This window comes from Fusarium redolens (assembly GCF_020744475.1).
Source record: "Fusarium redolens strain MPI-CAGE-AT-0023 chromosome Unknown BKA55scaffold_8, whole genome shotgun sequence".
NCBI lineage: Eukaryota > Fungi > Ascomycota > Sordariomycetes > Hypocreales > Nectriaceae > Fusarium > Fusarium redolens.
The window spans coordinates 1,266,087-1,284,929 of record NW_025763671.1 but is presented as its reverse complement, the minus strand read 5'-3'; the positions used below and the strand labels follow the sequence as shown (position 1 = coordinate 1,284,929).

The 18,843-nt window shown below is 48.8% G+C and overlaps 4 protein-coding genes across 4 annotated transcripts; 1 reads left to right on the top strand and 3 right to left on the bottom strand.

The window, feature by feature from the left end:
• Positions 1-1,916: 1,916 nt before the first annotated feature.
• BKA55DRAFT_511332 (glycosyl transferase) lies at positions 1,917-3,576 on the top strand (the record flags this gene model as incomplete). Its single annotated transcript, XM_046187700.1, has 2 exons — positions 1,917-2,226; positions 2,282-3,576. 2 exons carry the CDS (start codon positions 1,917-1,919, stop codon positions 3,574-3,576), a joined length of 1,605 nt encoding a protein of 534 aa, XP_046049376.1.
• A 209-nt stretch (positions 3,577-3,785) lies between these two features.
• Positions 3,786-7,179, bottom strand: BKA55DRAFT_568655 (VID27 cytoplasmic protein-domain-containing protein). The gene is made up of 2 exons (XM_046192848.1): positions 6,686-7,179; positions 3,786-6,507 (listed from the first exon to the last, which is right to left on the bottom strand). Exons 1-2 carry the CDS (start codon positions 6,702-6,704, stop codon positions 4,100-4,102), a joined length of 2,427 nt encoding a protein of 808 aa, XP_046049375.1. The 5' UTR covers positions 6,705-7,179; the 3' UTR covers positions 3,786-4,099.
• A 593-nt stretch (positions 7,180-7,772) lies between these two features.
• On the bottom strand, positions 7,773-9,644 carry BKA55DRAFT_594222 (Prenylcysteine lyase-domain-containing protein; the record flags this gene model as incomplete). The annotated part of the gene is made up of 5 exons (XM_046195639.1): positions 7,773-8,708; positions 8,758-8,853; positions 8,902-9,422; positions 9,468-9,493; positions 9,547-9,644. 5 exons carry the CDS (start codon positions 9,642-9,644, stop codon positions 7,773-7,775), a joined length of 1,677 nt encoding a protein of 558 aa, XP_046049374.1.
• A 750-nt stretch (positions 9,645-10,394) lies between these two features.
• Positions 10,395-13,432, bottom strand: BKA55DRAFT_539622 (frequency clock protein; the record flags this gene model as incomplete). Its single annotated transcript, XM_046190160.1, has 2 exons — positions 10,395-13,072; positions 13,126-13,432. The coding sequence occupies 2 exons, from the start codon at positions 13,430-13,432 to the stop codon at positions 10,395-10,397; spliced, it is 2,985 nt and encodes a 994-aa protein (XP_046049373.1).
• Between the last annotated feature and the right edge of the window lie 5,411 nt (positions 13,433-18,843).

The window sequence follows — 18,843 nt, the reverse complement described above, 5'->3', positions numbered from 1 at the left end:
TGGGAGACAAGACCGCAGAGGTGTAGTCGGCCGTTTCCAGCAGCAGCGCTCTGGGGAGGTTTACCGAAAGCAGCTCCATTCCCAGGCACTCGTATATGGGATCGATAATACCTACGTTAGGTACTGAAGCAATTTAGTTGCGGCTACCGGGCCGACGGCTATGCACACCTCGCCGATTTGAGACTGGACGGAGGGTTGTAACCCAGTGACGAGTATGGATCCAGTCGCTCATCAATTCACTTGTTTTCGTGCTTTATCTTTGTAGGTGACAGAGATTCAGGACGTTCTGGTCCGGCCGATGAATCCGATCAAGAGAAAAACATGGCCTTGTCCTTATTATCAATTGGTTGATTGGCCTGCGTGTAATGATAAAGCCCACTTAGTGAAAACTAGCATCAGACAATCTAGTACTTAGGCCTTGTAATCTTTATCTGATGGAACCCGGACGAAGAGTGCCCTGGATGCGTCACTTTTCCATCACTATAGTTGGGTAGGCTGGCTGTTTGTAGAGTTCCAGAATCAAGCTTTATATCACAGATGTGGAGACTTGCACACTCTTGACCGGTTTTTGTCATCTGGCGATTACCTTACCTAGTCTTGATACCTTAAAATAGAGAACAAAGGCAATGCCCATAATGCCCGCATAGTGGCCGATGAATCGATCCGTCTCCGGAAACACCTCCGGGCTGCCTCCAGTTCAAGCCATTTAGACCTGTAGAAGCACCAATAGGCAGATGCATAGAAGTGGAGAGCTGCTTTGCACCCAGACCTCTGGATTCGTTACTGGCACTCTTCTCATTGTTACAGTCCACGAAAGTCGATACCTCGTGGGTGATTGACAGGCGTAGGATGGTGTTGGATGCCCAGTGGTGTTTTCCTTTGGCGATAGCGACCCGGCCCGTGTAAATGCCACCCTCCACTCCATCCTCATTTCGAAGAAAACGGCCCGGATCTCGATTCTCGGCGAATAGAGGACAACCGGGAAGCGGAAGCGGAAGCTATCGGCTTGCGGGATAATACCTTATTGAGGGAAAAGAAACATGAGACATTATATATTGCAATGAGATCGGATCAGGTATGTGGTGATTCAAATAGAGAGGAGCACGAGAGAAGAAGTTGTTGATATCATGTTGTTCGTCACCCATGTTACTACGAATTTGCACATGTTAAGGCGAATCGTAAGTTTGTTAGCGCACTCTCAAACTCATCAACTAAAGATATTCTGAAAATCAGGCACAAGGTAAATAATAAGGCCGTTCGTTATAGTACAACCCAGTACCTTCTTGGGTACCTTAGGTACCTAAAGGTAACCAAGTACCTAGAGTCTAGAGGTGAATGGCTGGCTGGTTGCAGGTAGGTGTCAAATGCCCCTCACTTGCCATTTCTTTGCATCTTATGCCCCTCAGCCCCATCCATGCTTCTGTCCAGCTTCTGCGGTATTCTTCTGTTGTCTTATTAGGGCCTCATGTCTCCCTTCTAACCTCTCAACTTCTCATTCATAGCACGATCAGACTGATATTCGCTAGATCGACTTGCTTTACTGCTCCTCAACAAATGCACAACTAACTTTTGATATTGACTGAAAGTCCTCGTTTCGTCAATAATTCACCGTCTCCGCTTACCACGCTCTTCTCCAATAAATCGACTGACCTTACGCGCAATAGCGTCATCGTTTCGCTACTCAACAGCCCAAAGCTCCTTACGCCAACTCCACTACTGGGGATCTACGCCTCTCGGCTCTGCGCCAGCTGCCAGGTCAATTCCCTGCCCCTCCACAGACCATCGACCATCGACCATCGACCACAAAGAACCGCGACGAGGCCGACTACACTCCTACTTTTTTCTCAAGTTATCCTTTTCGATCTTTCAATTCTAAAATTTCCCTGTTTCAGATTATTTCTTGCAATACAGTCATTATGCCCGGTGCTGTTGACCAGAACGGCCAGGCCGCCCCAGGCCGCCTATTGCTGCTCTCCAATCGGTTGCCCATTACAATTAAGCGATCTGAGGATGGTAGCTATTCATTTTCCATGTCTTCTGGAGGTCTTGTCACTGGTCTCAGTGGCCTCAGCAAGACTACCAGCTTCCAGTGGTATGGCTGGCCAGGTCTCGAGGTCCCCGACAACGAAGTCGAGGGTATGAAGCAACGACTGAAAGACGAGTACGGCGCGCACCCAGTTTTTATCGACGATGAGCTTGCCGACAGACACTACAACGGGTTTTCTAGTAAGTAACACAAATTTGACGCTATAGGAATTCATTTCTGACATCATACTTGCAGACTCGATTCTTTGGCCTCTTTTCCATTACCACCCTGGTGAGATTACATTCGACGAGTCCGCTTGGGCCGCATATCAAGAAGTCAACCGCCTCTTCGCCAAGACCGTTATCAAGGACGTGCAGGATGGTGACCTTATTTGGGTTCATGACTACCATCTGATGCTCCTCCCTCAAATGCTCCGCGAGGAGATCGGCGAATCGAAAAAGAATGTCAAGATTGGCTTCTTCCTCCATACACCATTCCCCAGTAGTGAAATTTACAGAATCCTGCCTGTAAGAGAAGCACTTCTTACTGGACTTCTTGACTGCGACCTTATCGGATTCCATACATACGACTACGCCCGTCACTTCCTTAGCAGTTGCTCCCGCATTCTCGAGTGTCCCACGACCCCCAATGGTGTCGATTGGAATGGTCGTTTTGTGACAGTCGGTGCCTTCCCCATTGGAATCGATCCCGACAACTTCGTTGAAGGATTGAAGAAGCCAAAGGTCCAGGAACGTATCGCTGCTCTCAGCCGAAAGTTCGAAGGTGTCAAGCTCGTCGTTGGAGTCGATCGCTTGGATTACATCAAGGGTGTTCCTCAGAAACTGCACGCTCTTGAAGTGTTCCTGACCGAGCATCCGGAATGGATTGGTAAGATCGTTCTGGTTCAGGTTGCTGTTCCTTCGCGACAAGACGTCGAAGAGTATCAGAATCTTCGTGCCGTGGTTAACGAACTGGTTGGCCGTATCAACGGAAAGTTTGGTACCATTGAGTTTATGCCCATTCACTTTCTCCATCAATCCGTCACTTTTGACGAGCTTACTGCCCTGTACGCCGTATCTGACGTCTGTTTGGTCTCATCCACTCGAGACGGTATGAACTTGGTATCTTACGAATACATTGCGACACAACAGAAGAACCACGGCGTCATGATTCTGAGCGAATTCACAGGTGCCGCCCAATCACTCAATGGTAGTCTCATCGTCAATCCTTGGAACACGGAGGAGCTTGCCAATGCTTTGCATGACGCCGTTACCATGAGCCCTGAACAACGTGAGGCCAACTACAAAAAGCTCGAACGTTATGTTTTCAAGTATACAAGTGCTTGGTGGGGTGCCAGTTTTGTCTCTGAGATGACTCGTCTTAGTACTGAGGGTTCTCAGCCCAAGACTCTGCGCAACGTCTCTGGGGCCGTGATTGGACTGGAACAGAAAGCTCAACAGGCTGTCGCTGATCTTGAGAAGAAAGCCGAGGAACTATTAACTATCGACGAGAAGAAAGAAACCAATTCAAGTGCAGGGCCTTCTCAATAAAAGTTGTATTCTAGCAGGGAAGGATATTGATATGCAAGAACGAGTTCACGGTTAGGGTTCAAGCGGTCATGATTTGGGATCTCATTATAAACTGTTTTTCTTTTGCCATAATAAAAAAAATCTTGAAGTAAAGTTATCAATTTTTTTTCTGGATGTCTCGACTAGATTGAAATGTTCATTAGATCTGAATTCTTGTCATTGAATCATGTGCATACGTGAGATACTTCTATTAATTGGACTCTTTTCATTTCTGCCTATGGTAGCTCCTGAGTATCAAAACCGTGGGCGACTGTAAGCTACAGTAGATAAAGCTATGGTAGGTGTGAAGAAGACAAATTGCGTTGATTGCGATGCAAATGCATCAGCAGATGGTATCTAAACAAAAAGAGAGCATACGGGTTATAAAACCCATACGTTACATACAAATTCCCAAGTCCACCAAAAAACTCCGTCTCGGATCTCATCATGAAGTCGTAACACTTCGAAGCACTTCCCTAATTACGCAAGTGACACTCTCTTCCACTTAATAAGGCGCATTGACAATATCGTCCTTTCCAAGTTTGTATCGGCCACTGTCTCGGGTCCCGATGCGTCCAGAACCTCGACGGGAATCACTCAGTCGAACATTACCAATGATGCTCTCGCGGGTAGGCTTCCTTAGACTTTGTTTGGCTACCATGTTGACTTCGTTGGGCAAAGCAACAATGACGTTTTTGTCCGAGCCGTATTTGAAGTCGTCAGCCTTGACCTCCTCTTCATAACGCTTAATTTTATAAGCCGCCTTCATTCCTCGAAGGATTCGCTTCAGGTTCCATTCGATGATGTAGGGACCGGTTGCAGTGATGATGCTTGTCTCCTCTGCACCTTCTCCAGTATTGAACTTAGCAGGAGTAAAATCAACTGGTTTCCCAGTCTCATGGTAGAACTGGGCTACATGCTCAGGGGTCAGAGCGAGTCGTCGAGGATGTGGCTTATCGTTGGCAGCGAAGGGCTTCTCGAAACCGAGCTTGCCCTCGTTCTTTCCAGACTTCTGCTGGGCGTCAACAAGCAGGATGTAGTTCTTGGTTGTTCCCAAGATCCACCGGCCATCGGCAGAAACGTCAATACCAGTAATGGGGTCACCAAGAGCAGGAAGCTGTGTCTTGGCTCGAATGCCGAGACGGTCGAAGAGACGAATATCGCCCTTGTTGCTGGCAACAGCGATGTAGCCCTTTTCAGTAGTTGCGAGGGCAGAGAAGTCGTTCTTCGAGGCATATTGCTTCATATCGGCATCAACAAGCTTGTTGCCGGACAGACGGGGATCAACTCGGTAAAGAGCGTTGTTTGAGACACCCAGGAAGGTCTGTTCAGAGGTCATCTGAGCAAACTTGTTCTCGGGGGCAAATGTGACAACTGGGATGTCATCGTGCACGTTCCATTCATCCACGACCTTTCCATACTCAAGGTCCATACGGTAGAGCTTGTTAGGATCTATCTCATTCTGTAAGATGAGATCTCGATCCTCGCTGTGCAGCATGACTTTCTTCGGGTTCATGAGCTTGCCCGAAGGAGTTGTGACCTTGGAAATGTTCGTGGAGAATTCGAGGTGATTGTTGGGTGTATGTTTGAATACACCAATCTTGGAGCCGCGAACGACGAATGAGCGGTCATGCTTGTAACCAACAGCCAACTGTGAGTTGACCTCACCATCAGCGTTCTTGGGGAAGCTACTATCGTTCTCCTCATCGGTGTCGTACTCCTCCTCTTGCGCACGATCATCCTCCAGCTCTTCCTCCTCCTCTTCCTCCTCCTCCTCCTCCTCTGTGGAGGGCGCATCTTCCATAGTTAGGTCGCCGAATGCGTCAAGAACATATTCACGTTCCTTATCTTGCATCTTCGTCCACTTGGTCTCGTTTAGCTTCTCCCAAATGGCCTGCATAATTGCTTCTTGGAACTTTTCCAGGGTGGGTTGATCCTTAAATCTGAGAAGCCATGATCGTGCAGTTCCATCACTGCTGAAATGGTTGAAGACGAAGGAGAGATATTCAAAATCAAAGACGGGGTTGAAGTCAGCGACGACAGGAGTACCCAGATACGCTTTATCGTTCGACTCGATCTGGAGCCAGTATTCCCATTTTCCAACTTCTGACACTCGAGCAATGACAGAATCATCAACGAGAGCAAAATGACCGGGCTGAGGGTCAAAAACATGGAGTTCAGCCACAACAGCTGCATATATCTCTAGAGCCTCGGGAGGGTTGCTAGCGTCCGGACCAGTCAGGACGGGGGCTTCGATTTCCTGCTCTGGGACGAAGGCAGGCTCACGCTTAGCAGCGGAATTGGCTTGGTTCTTAGATAACATATCGTCGACAGACTCGATAGACCGAGCCAAAGTTGGGCTATGCAGGGGGCTAGCAGGTGGTATCGGGTCCTCTTCCTCAAATTCGAACTGCTGAAGGTCGGACGCAGTTGCTGTAGAATGCGATTTGCGGTACTTGCGCTCGTATTGGCACTGCTGAGCAACTTGCACAAACTGCTGTACCTGAGACGATGTAACAGAAGGGTCGCAAACGAACTGGAAGAGGTCACCAGTATCGCCGCTTAAATCCTTCCAAGCAAGAACTTTGTCACCACTCTCTCGAATTTCGGAACGAAAAGACAGAGCTTCGTCGAGCAGGAAGGTCTTCTCGTCTTTCTCGGATGCGAGGGCGTCGATTTCGGCGTCCTCACCCTCTTCTTCGGCAAGGAGCTCTGCCTCACCTTCTTCAAAGACGCGTTGAACAACAAGCTGGTATTGGAATTCCTGATTTGTGCGTCGAATGCGGATAGCCGAGTCTCGAAAGATGAGTTCGGAATAGCCCTTAGGAGATAAAGGTCGAACAAGGTAAAGCTGTCCCTGTGGAAGCTCGATCAATGCCTCCTGCGTGCTTGAACCGAATATCAGTTTGCCAACTTAAGAGCAATAGTGTTAGCAGACTTGCACGAGAATGAAGACGGTGCAGCGAAGGGGGGAGATGCAAAAGTGGTGCAAGAGATAAGGCACAAAGCAGCGAGGCTGTTGGTCTTTATGCTCAAGATGTAAATGTTGGATTTAAGGTGGGAGCAGGGATGATGCGGGGCAGTCACTTACTTCCTCGTAAGGCGAACATGCTGACCCTGGTCTTTGAAGAGAGGAAAGAAAGAATAGGACAATAAGATAGAAAGAAAGTGAGCGATGCGACACTTGCACGGTTGTTGTTGTTGTTGTTGGCGCTGAATCAGGGAGTCGTGGCGTGAGTATTTCCCTAAGTTTAGGATGGAAGATTAGAAAAAGAGGAAGGCGAAAGCCCACGATGCTATCGGTGCAAGGCGAACAAATAAAAAAGTTGTGACGTGACAAGACACCAGAGCAGGAACAGGCAGAATCAGGCCGAGCACCTTCCCATTTGCTCACTAGGTATGTCTTTAGGCACGGTAGGTAGCTCCCGCCTTGTCTTGTGACAGCAAAAAGGAAATGGAAATTGCACCAAAGGCGGGATTGACTGGACCAACAGCTTAGGCAGGATCAAGCTTGAACGTGTAAAGGAGGGCGACGTGCGTCATAACCGGGAGGAAGTACTGTGGGAGAAAAAGACCGTGGTTGCCTCCCGCCTTTTTTCTTTGTGTACTTTGAAGAAACCTTGGTTGGAGGGGTGAAGAAGGAGGGGTCATTGGTTTTTGCCACAACTGACGTGCGCCACTGAGGCTAGTGGACCAGGGGTATTTGGGAATAGTTACAAGTGAAGAAGATTGGTTGGCTCAGCGAGGCGAGAAAACTCGAGACCTCCATCCTAAGCGACAAAAAGGCCTAGGTAAGATCAGTGTGAAGATAGGGGGCCTTTAGACTAGTTATCTTTTGCATCCTTGTTTAGGGTCAGAAGTTTTGTCTTGTTCTTCAGCTTTGGCCGTGGTATCTTCACAAGAATAACAAGATTCTTTGTTGAATTATTCAACATACATGATCATGTGAAGACAGGTGATTGGATTGCGATTCGTAACCAATATTGGTTGGCTACGCCAACTGCTAGTAATAGTGATAAGATGTATCTGAAATCAACATCAACAAACACACAACAAGAGTACACCATGCAATTTCCCGTGAATGCGCCTTCCAGCCAGTTGTCCCAAAATAGCAAATGATTCTGGCACATAAAAGATATCCAAAAATGATTAGGCAAATGTGTATATCCTTGCTTCGATCAAAGTTCACCTTCAGCCTGAACATGAATGCCCTCCGCCTCTTCCTCAACGGCTTCATATCCTATCCATTCATTCGGTGGTTCGGGGCGAGAAATACCAGCAAACTTATCCACAGCCAGCCGAGCCACGTTCTTGCCCATCAAAGCACTGGTCTCCATGCATGACACGAAGCTCTCAATACCAGACGTGTAGTATACACCCTCGCCAATAAGAGGGTCCTCAAATGTGACACGAGGAAGCTCAACGGGGTAAGAGTTGAATAAATGAGGATGATACCAAGATATAGGCTCGAATGTGCTGGTACCATTCTGTACCTTACCAGAAATTACAGAGTCTGGAATATCGGTGCCCAAAAGACGTGTGAGGAAGTCGGCAGTGATGGGTGTGGGCGAGAAGATCTTATAGACACGCTCCTTCTGACCTGTCTTAGGATTGACAACGTATTTCAATGTACTAACAGAGTAGAAGCCGGTACGTCCAACTCCCTCAGGTCCTTTCCTTGGTTCTTCGTCTTCACCAAGAGTAGTGTAGACAGTAGCGGGCGCTTTGCTTCCGGGCTTCAAGCCAAAGAATTCGGGACTAAGCCCCAAAGGTGATGCGAAGAGTGTAACGTGGAGTTTAGTATAGGGGATCTCATCGATTTTGTGATCGAGGACACCCTCTCCAGCCTTTATGTTACTGAACTGCCAGGGGTTGGCGATGATGATATTGTCAAACTCGACATCATATTCTTTTGCAGTGTCGTCCTTTGAGCTAGCATCTTTCGTTGTGATGACATACCTTGGTGAAGATGACTGTGTTTTCCTCTGAACCTTTTCGATTGAAGCCACGGTCGTGTTGCGAGAGATAGAAGCTCCGCTCTCTATCACCATATGCTCAAAGATACGCCAGTTACCGCTTTCCACAGACATGGCGTTGTCGGTTGCCAACGAAACCTATCGTAGTCAGGTAAAAAGCGTGCAAGGGTCCACGTCTTCCACTCACTAGAGTCTCCAGACCATGGATGTAAGCCAGGTTTGAAGCATAGTTGACCCGGGTGCCAACCTGTAAGATCTCGCGGGCGAAACGAGGATCGATTTCCTGTCCAGTTAGCCAATACCCATTTTCAATTGAACGGTTTGAACTTACGTTTTGCTTCAACATCTGTTCTCCCGTTATACTTGTAACCTCATTCCAACCCAATTGTTCGGCTCTCTGCGTAAGCGACTTGAAAGGAAAGTAAGGGGCTTCATATAGCTTGAGAAAATGTTCGATCATGGCATCCACGATTTGTTTGGACTTGTAGGGTGCGAGCCCATACCTCCAAAACATCTTGGCCAGATCCCACCATCCCCAAGATCCCTCGGTCGTCTGGAAGACGAACTCGTAGCCATCCCATATAACAGTCATATCATCCTTCTGAAGGCGGTGGGGCTCGCTCACTGGGAGATGGTAGCGTTCACTGGCGTTGGCAAGAATATGATTGGCGCCAACAAAGATAGACGCGCCGAGCTCGATGGGCAGAGAAGGGTCATTATACGCGGGGACCGTCAATGTACGGCCTCCGATGCGATCCGTCTTCTCAAAGATAGTGATATTGATGGCAATATCTTCTTCTATAGCATACTGCCACAGATGGAAGGCTGCTGACGACCCAGCAGCTCCAGCTCCTACAGCCCAAGTTAGTAAATGTCAAGCCTGATATAGGGATTGACCGGCAATATCGTGAAGGAATACATGTCTGTAGTACTTTGTGTTCTTAACATGTCACTCTAGAATAACGAAATCAGGTACGAACCGATGATGGCGACGTTGTGAACATCTTCTGCTCTACACAGGACACTTGCGAGGGCGCCGAGGAGAGCCAAAGGCAACGTACGGGCTAAAATCATCATATTTCACGATTACGAGATAAATATGTTGTATCGACGTCGCCTCGCGTACTTTGATGGGAGGAGATCGAATGATGACCCGAGTGAGACGTGAGCGTCCATTCACGTGACGCACAAGCTGTTGGCTCTAGGAAAGGGCAGATACATAACGTGTCCGGGCAACTCTAAAGCTATATGGAAACAAGCAGTATCTGATAGGTAGTGTCCTCCGTACAAAGGAACGAGGAGCAGTGTTGGGATGATTGACAACACTAGCAGAACAGTCGCATTGTTTCGAAGTATGGGTTTAGTGTATAATGGATGGCATTGTTCACAAGTTAAGGCGCGCTATCAGTATCAGCTCTCGACCAAAATCAATCAGCGTGCACAAGAAGTAACGTGCAAGGGGCATCAAGACATCGGAATAGTGTTTGAACAATAAATTTGGTATCTCAATGTGACACTAAGTTCCCTAATGATTCATCCTTGTAGAATTCCAGAAAATAATTCATACCCAGGCCCACGCCGTTTTGCACAACCCTCCATCTCATAACAAAGATTACCCAGGGAATCATTATCCATCCTCTCTAAACGCCAAGCTAAATGCAAAATTATGCAACGTTCCCGTGAAAACAGACTGATGGTCAAAAAGATTACGCAAGACTGTACAAATATTTTTTTTTGGCCTTCCGTATTCGTAAAATCCATAACTCCTAATCACGTCGTGAAATATGAAATTTGTGATAATTATGCTGAAGCAACAGATGAAGATCAAGCACTATCCTCGTTGCTACTACTGTAACCACTTTCGATTGCTCCAGCAGTATCAACAGAACTCTCATCATGTGAAAGCGCCGGGTTGGCGCTAGTACTCTTGCTTGCACCCCGAGCAGTGCCAGCGGCCGCAGCAGCGCTACTGGTACGGCGTGCGGCTTGTCGGGGTCGATTTGGCAACGCCTTCGGGTCTCGATTGACGTCGTAAATATTCTGGTTCGGCGAGTCATCGGGTTCGTCACCTTCTTCGTCGCCACTGCTAAGGTCAACGCCATCAGGATATCCGTCTGAATGGCGTTGCACCGTCCGCTGTCCAATAAGATCTCTCAGCGACGGAGACATCTCGACATCATCTGAATCATCATAATCGCCATCGGCTGTAGACTCGGTGGGGCTGAACGGTGGGAAGAATATTGCGGGGGGAGGTAGCGAAACTGGTGTCAGCCGCTTGATACGGCCTGACATGTATTCAATCTCAATGGGAAGAGAATGCGTAGCAGGGAGCGATTTTGAAGCTCCCAAGACCGGTGAGGAAGTTGACATAGTCGCCAACCGACGGATGATACCATCCGTGTTTTCACTGACTCTTCTACCACCAACTCGTGGTAACGCCGACAAATCGTCTTGCTTGGGTCGCTTGGTTGAAACAACAACCATGAAATGATCTTCAGGTAAGACTCCTCCTAAGCCGCAGGGCTCGAGGGGAAAGTGTTGCATGTACTGCGGCTTATCAGACCATGTGATGTCCAGATCAACCTCGCTGACGTCATCAGCATCGTCGGTCAGGCTTGGTGGATCTTCACTATCAACATCCATCGCTGTACTTTGTTGACTAGACAAGGGTCCACGATCGGTCAACGGCCGATAGTTGATGAGAGAACCAGAGTCTGTTCGTCGGAGAGGTGACGGAGGAACCTTGAAGTTACCTTGGTCTGTTTGAGTCTGACCAGAAGCGCGCATCTGCGTCGTTGGCGACATATCTCCGGGATCTCCAGATAAATCCGTACAAAATGGGGCACCGCTATAATAGATGATGGCACCGTCATGGCGACGCTTCCTGCGACTGGAGGCTCCTGAGCCGCTCAGCCCCCATCTCGACTCACCAATATTACTTTCCTCTGGGGGGCCAAAGGATGAAACAGTCTCATCAAGTGATGTCTGGCCGCCCGAGGAATCCTGCTGGGCAAACAAGGGCTTGTAATGGAAGCTTTCGGATGGAGCACAAAGCTGCGGGTCAAAATTCAAGCCATTCTTGCTTGAGCTTCCAGACTGGAACTCATCGCCTGTTGAACGCCCAGTTTTCTGACGCTTGCGCTTGTTTTCCGTTCCGTCCTCGGTATCATCGGTAGATGGACTCTTTTGGGAATTATATCCAGAGCTGTCGCTGCTGAACCTTGTTCCCTCTGTTCCACCTCGCCATCGAATCTTTCGGCCATCGGGCGACAGCTGAAATTTTGTGCTTATCCCCGAAACAGCTGAACGGACAAAGTCAGGCGTCACATTGATCATATGAAGTTGAGCCAAATTGCACAACAAATTTAGATAAACCCATCCCTCGGCATCGGGGTGCACATCGTGGCTATGTTGTTCGGCTAGTAGCTCCGGAGGTACCAGGCCGAGATGGCGAATATAATCCATGTTTTCAGCTGGTACCTGGGCGCGGTCAGGGTCTAAATCTCGGGGTCGTGTGGCCCGTTGCTCGGGTAAGGTCGTCATTGGCGGAGTAGTGTTTGTGCCTGACCCTGTACTGTGGGCATTACCACCGGACTCGGTATTGTCGCCATTGGAATTAGAAGCAGAGGCATTGTCAGCAGATCGACTCTTTTTACCAGAGTGACCAGATTGCTGCTCAATGGGAAGAATTCGAGCTTCTCTCGAGGGCTCTTTACCGCTGGTTTGTAATGCTGGTGGTTCGTGAATAGAATTTGATGTGTTTGAAACAGTGGGTTGTGTCTCCGCGACAACTGGTGCTAGAGCGGCAGAACTTCCACTAGGCAACACGGGCTGCTTCTTCACCACGTGGCGCCCACCGATCTTTCCTGTGAATAATTGTTCCAGTCGGCGAACAACAAGCTTCTTCCTCTCTTTCTCCGTCATAATCATGTGTCGTGGGTACAACCCTTCGGGAATGTCACGGAGATAATTTTCAACAGCCTCAGACGACTTAGCCTGGGAGCCCATGTTGGGACGGCTCAAAGACGTCCCTGAGTTGGCGCCGGTTGACATTGAGGCGTAAGCAGAGTCGGCCGGGCGGAAATTGGACCCTGAAGAAGATGAGGCATGTTTCGATCCAGATCCAGAATACATATTATCGCGAGTAGCGTGTCGGGACTTCTTTTTGTTCTGTGTTGATGACGCATTGGGAGACCCTTCAAGGCTTGCAGCGAAATCTCGGAGCGTCGCCTCCAACTCTCTTTTCTTCTTTTTCGGCAATCCGTGAACCTTGATTTCGAAGAGCTTCTCCTTTCGAAGCATATCGGGACCGGTGTTCTTGTATCGCTTGAGCTCTTCCCTCAGCTTTTGGATCTCTACCGTGAGATCATCGATAACACTTCTGTAATCGTCTGCACTGCTGCTGTGTGCCGTGGTGAGCTTAGGAGGGGCGAGTTGGTGGTTATAGTAAGTTTTCTCTTCATTCGAAGAATCGGATTCTTTTTGAAAGAAAGGGGGGTCGACTGCCAACCCAATTAGTCTCCTACTCAACTCAATTCCCAACACTGATTCTTACCTTCCATGACGTTGCTGTCGAAAGTTGCCGTTGGGTTTTGATTTGCCTGGTCAAACCATGTATTTGGGTCGCTCTGGCCAGTTTCATGACTATCGCCCGATGAGTTTCGTCGAGGTGTTGATGTCGTGGTTGTCTTGACAGCGGGCCCTGAGCCTTGGCCGTCCTTGATTGATGCATCTCGTGCTAATCGGTGATGGCGCAGGGTGACAGAGTTCGCAGGAGAGGTGCGCCGAGGGAGAGGATGGCCAGTCTTGGACGAAGACGACGGAGGTTGCATTCCGTGGGAAGTGGTTTCGTTAAGTGGCATTATCTTTCATAAAATTGATAGATGGTTTAGCATTTCCTGAAGTATGAAGCAGCAAGCATGTCGTGGAAAATAGTCGCCGAGAAGGGTTCTGGTTTAGACCTAAGGGTCCGACGATCCGTGACGTAGGGGGCCTGGAAGCACCTTGCAGCGGGCTGAGAGCCTGAGCGTCAGGGGAATCGTTAGCACAATCCATAGGTTTAGGGAACAACGGGATGATGGAGGGTATGAGCAATGAAGGTTCTCGCAAACAACAGAGACGAGCTCCTATTGGCTGCGGGGTGAGGACCGATCGATCGATCGAGGCTTCAACGCCAAATGACGAAAAATGATGAGATGCGTTGTCCCAGTGGGGGAAATACCGGGTGTTTCTGGGACACTTACCGTTTCCAAAAACTCCTTCAGAGCAGTTAGAGCCTTTTTGTATGGTCCTCTGCCAAATCTCCAAATCTTCTCCGATCCAACGAGTTGTTGATTGATGCTTTTCCGAATAGCGTCGTTGGATATGCATGGGTATTGAGCTGGCGCGAATCAGAGCTTCTCTCCACAGTCAAGCCGGGCCACAAACAATCGTTGCATCCGCCCGAAAAAGCGTCGCAGTCCTTCAATGGTGAACCTTGGTCGAACGAGGAAGCTCTTGGAAGCTTGATTTATTGACTGGAGAAATCGGCGTATTCGAGGTTGCTAATTCTCGTCGATTCCCTAGTATGTTTTGTACCAGGATTGTAATAATGCAATTTTTTGTGATTTAGTGCTTCTTGCAGTTCGCTGCTTAATTGTGAATTTCAGATCGTTGTGGAATTTACTGGAGTCAGTGGCTCGTAAGCGTGTTCGCATGAGGTGATGATACGCAATGCTGGTCAAGTAAAGAAGATGCCTCTTCGCGTGCCGTGCGGTGAAGGCAATAAGCCTTGTGCGGTGTGGAAGTAACAGAGAGACAATACAGCTTGAAGGGCTGAAATGTGTTGGAAAGAAGAGAGAGCAAGCGGTGGAGTCTGGTATTCCAATGGTCGATATATATGAACAGACCAGGGTGGCACCAAGGTGGCACTGAAGCCGATGGGGTGTGAAGAAGCTGGAATTAGGAGAAGCAATTGCTTACTACCCTTCCACGGAGCTGAGGGGGGCTCCGGAGAGGTCTGGGCGAGTGGAAGGGATCGAGGTTGGTGAGTTCAAGCTGAGCCTGAAGAAGCTCAGGAGGAAAGTCAAGTCAAGAAACAAGAAGAGTAAACAAGTCACAAGCCGGAAAACTCGTCCTGGAAGGATACTTAACAGGAGGAGGGTCTTGTTAAGGCTGAAGGCCGATGGCGAGTCTGGGGGGCAAATTCGAGACAGTGGCAGAGGGAAGAAGGCATTCACGGCAACAATTCACAGTACCTAGATACGGGCAGAACAAGGCGAAGGCGGCGAGGGGGAAAGGTTGGGTTTGAGTGAGGATATGCCAGGTTGGGACGAGGATGCAAGAGCAAGAATGGTAGATCGAGCCCTCATTGCTCCGATTTCCAAGTCGCTGGAGAAAGCATAGAGATCAGAGACCATCGGGCCCAGAAAAAGCCAAAAGCAGGGACCCCCTCTAACGGGCTTTACTAGCGCCTCGGTGCACCAACTGATGGTGTGGACCTCTAATCCGTTCACTCCTTTCTTCGGTGGACACACCAACCTGCTCATGTTTCATTCCGTGACCCGCTACAGACCAGGTTCATATCAGCACAGACTTCCAGGGTCGTGGTTGAATCTTGTTATGGTCACGCCCCTCTTGACTTGTCACCTCAGTCGTCTTCGCTTACGCCCCGGCTTTGTCTGAGTGCGGGGGCTAGAAGAGCATATTTCGACCAATAGCGGATTCGCTTGTTATATGAAAGAAAAGTGAGGCCCAGTGTCTTCCACAATTTCTACTAAGCGAGCGGCCCTGTTTTCTTTCACCCTCTGTGTCAAAACTGGCCGCTGATCTTGATTTTTGTCTGTCATCGGTCCATGCTTGACCAAGGCAACTTGGTTTGGAGGCTTCCAGACTTCCAAACTCCCGCCGGGTGCGAAAGAGAACCTGGCACGTTATGCATTTGCCGGACGATTTTCATTTACCGAACTGACTGTCAACTCACATGCTTCCACTCGTGTTTCCTAAATGACTTCAGTTTCTTGGATACGGGTTGACTCCTCTCATCCCCTGTTGGCCTCGAATCGGAAATGGCCCCATTGCTTTGTCAGTGAAGACATCACCAAAGGAGCCGGCGGCTCTGAACCCTTGTTTTAATACATACTACAGCACATTCAAATCCACGAGAGACCAGACCAATTATCGAAAGTCAAGGAAAATGGTCCTGTGGTGGTTGCTAGACACCCACTTTATACCCGAAACTCAGCTCTGCCAGGAAAATGATCTCCAGTCATCTCAACCACAAACAAACCTGATACCATGTCAAAAGGTTAACATCTGCATCGCTATTTTATAGTGTTATCTTTCAGCTTTCTTGCATATCTGACCCCCTCGAGCAAGTATCTCGCACTTCCTCACCTTATCATCTCACGATATCCTCTGTTGGTGTGTGAACATATCCTGACCCAAGCCACCGGGGAATCGGACTCACGGTGTTTCTGGCTGGAGACCACGCGTACCTAATCCCTGACAGGCTCATGCACGTCCCAAAAGTCTTTCCAAGTTTTTGATGCTCAATTTCGTGATGCCTCTGCGTAATAATTTCCTGTTGCAGTTCACAGCAGACTAACATGCTCAGAGTAGAGATTGGGGCCATTTCCGCGTGCGATGTGACACGATACAGTCGCCAAAGACCCCTAAAAACCTGTCATCAACTGAGACTCTGGTTTGCAGATCATTTGCCATGTGACGTCGATCCGTCATCCCAGTGAGGAAAATCCAGGGTCCTTGCAAGGTCAAGTCCCCTGAGCGCCCTGCTTGGAACATTTCGAATGGTTTCCATTACGGACAGAATCTCGATTCCTTGTTTTCGCCCAATACGTAATGAGCGACGGATGGAAACAAGAATATTGTGATGGTGTTTGATGCCATGGATTTAAGGTTTATACCGGGTTTTCTGAGGAGAGTCACGAGATTGACAGAAAGATGATAAAAGCGTCCAATCCCGACGATTCTCCGTCTGTTGCCAGGCACTTGGTGTCTTGGTCTAGGTCTTAATGGACAGGGGGGAAGTTCCTGCAACACCAAAAAATGAATCCCAGTCAGATGTACACCTCAAACCCAATTCTCCGTGGCAATGGGATGCCAAACTTTGAGGTGCGAATCGAATTCTCAAGGCCTGCAAAAATTTCTTTGCCAAGTGGCAATATACACCTCTATCGCGCCTCGCCACATCCTCTTTCGGATCTTGGCAACCGAATATGTTCTGATTGGATGGATTGACGCTTCAAGCTTCTCGATCTCGAGGAAGCGCAGTTGTAGCTTAGATCGAGCTCTACGGGACGACCCTTCATGCAGCAGCGGCTGGGATCGCGGTCAGGCTTGAGCAAAGATGGCTTGGGTCCATCAACAATATCCAATCCCTTGTTCCCTGTGGGATGTTGATTCTTGCAGAAGTGTCGATCAAAGTCCCTGGAAAGAGGAAATCCAGAGGTATGATCTTTGTTGGAGGCTTGACTCACTCCTTGTGCCTAAATACGATTCCTAGATGATGGGGATTTGAACAATCTCCATGTTGATCACCCGTTCACCGTCAGCATCGCTCCTGGCCGGGCTACCCCCTCGATCTAGAACGGATGAAGTGTTGGTTAATGGTGGATTCGTTCAAGACCATCAACTGTAGGCGAAATGGTGTGGCCAATTGGCCTCTCCAGCAAGAAGGATCGCGAGATGCGATGCAAATCTTGGTGTTGTAGTACTTGAGATCTTGTCTTCTCACGGATCGATCCCTCTCTACTACTGCATCGGTTATCCAAAGATCGTGGAAATCTTAACTTACACCACGATGGCGAGGCACAAGCATCCTAGTCCCCTGGTGCCCTCCAAGATCTATCGGGACGGACCCATGAGGCTAATCTTTAGGCATTACAGATGTGCACGCGATCTGTGAAACAGCCTGACCACTTGCAACGGATGGTTGAGCTTCCATGTTTGTCTTGATGATTAGCTAGCCTTTGCTACAGGAGCGAGTTCTTTACCGCGAACAGCATAGAAGTCTAAGTAAGGTATTACAGAATATTGAGTCGCCAGTGCTGCCGTCGTCACAATCAATTACTCAAACATTGCGTCTCCATGTCATATGCCACGAGCCACTACGGTTGACGCAAGACATATGTTTCTGCTTCGTTGACTATTCACCGCTTGCGATAGGTCAAACCTAGCACTCGCTCGAGGGTCTCAACTCTGTGGCTGTTGCTTGTTTCCGCTCGATCTTCGGGACCTTGCCATTCTCCCACGATCGTCACCAGAATTGGTACGTACACCAACATGGACCCCTTCCTCTCTTGGCTCCCGCGTTAGATGCGTGAGCTAACTCGCTCTTTCGGGTGACCCTTGGCCGCCGGAGCGGGACCTCTGGTGTCCCTTGACTACCTACAAGGGTTTTGGGGATGCTGTTCGAGCGTCCCTAGCAGACATCTGCTGTTTAAAGCCACGCATAACCCCTGGGCGATCGTCGAATTGGAGATGAAGTGAGAAGAGCATGTGGCTCGTGAGGTTGCACAGATCTGAAGCATTGTGGGTTTTGATCGCCCAGGATGCGGGAGCCAATCTGTGATCTGACCCTTTTGGTTCGCGGCACCAGCCTTGGACACACCATTGGCTAGTTGTGTTTTTGGTGTATGAGCTTATCAATTTCAGCATGGGAGTGACAAGTTGCTTGATATGCTTCTGATAACCCCTTCAACCACGGTTCCCGTTCGTTTCACCTGTCAAGTCCGAGGAAGTCGGGTATTATCTTAAAACTGGACTTTGCTTTTGGTTTCGCTGTTACTTTCCCCATAATCTCGGAGACAGCCCCTCGGAAACCCTGCTGCCAGATAGTAGACTAACGTGGTCGCCTGCATGGGAATACTGCCCGTTTCAGAAGCTTCCCATGTTAGGAAATGGGCCCAACTTGTTAGTGTCCATCCAGCGACCTGGTCTAAGAAAATCTGGTCCAGTATTCGCTACAGCAGACTATAACTCGCTAGTGTTCGTTCTCACAACAACTTCACAGTGGCTCTACAACAGCCTCTTCATGCTCCTTGCGGGTGAGAACGTTCGGCTGTTGCCACCTGAACGGGCCTGGAGCGAGTAATGGTATGTCTTGCTCGTATCGGTCTTGGGTCAAGTCAATCGTATACAGCCGTTATCATGCAAGAGGTACATACCTAGTAGTTTCATGATGCTTTGAAATGTTTCTTTTTTGAACACCCTTCCCGTGCCATCAAATGAACTGCCTGTACTTAGTTCTAGTTTTTATCATTCAATTATGATT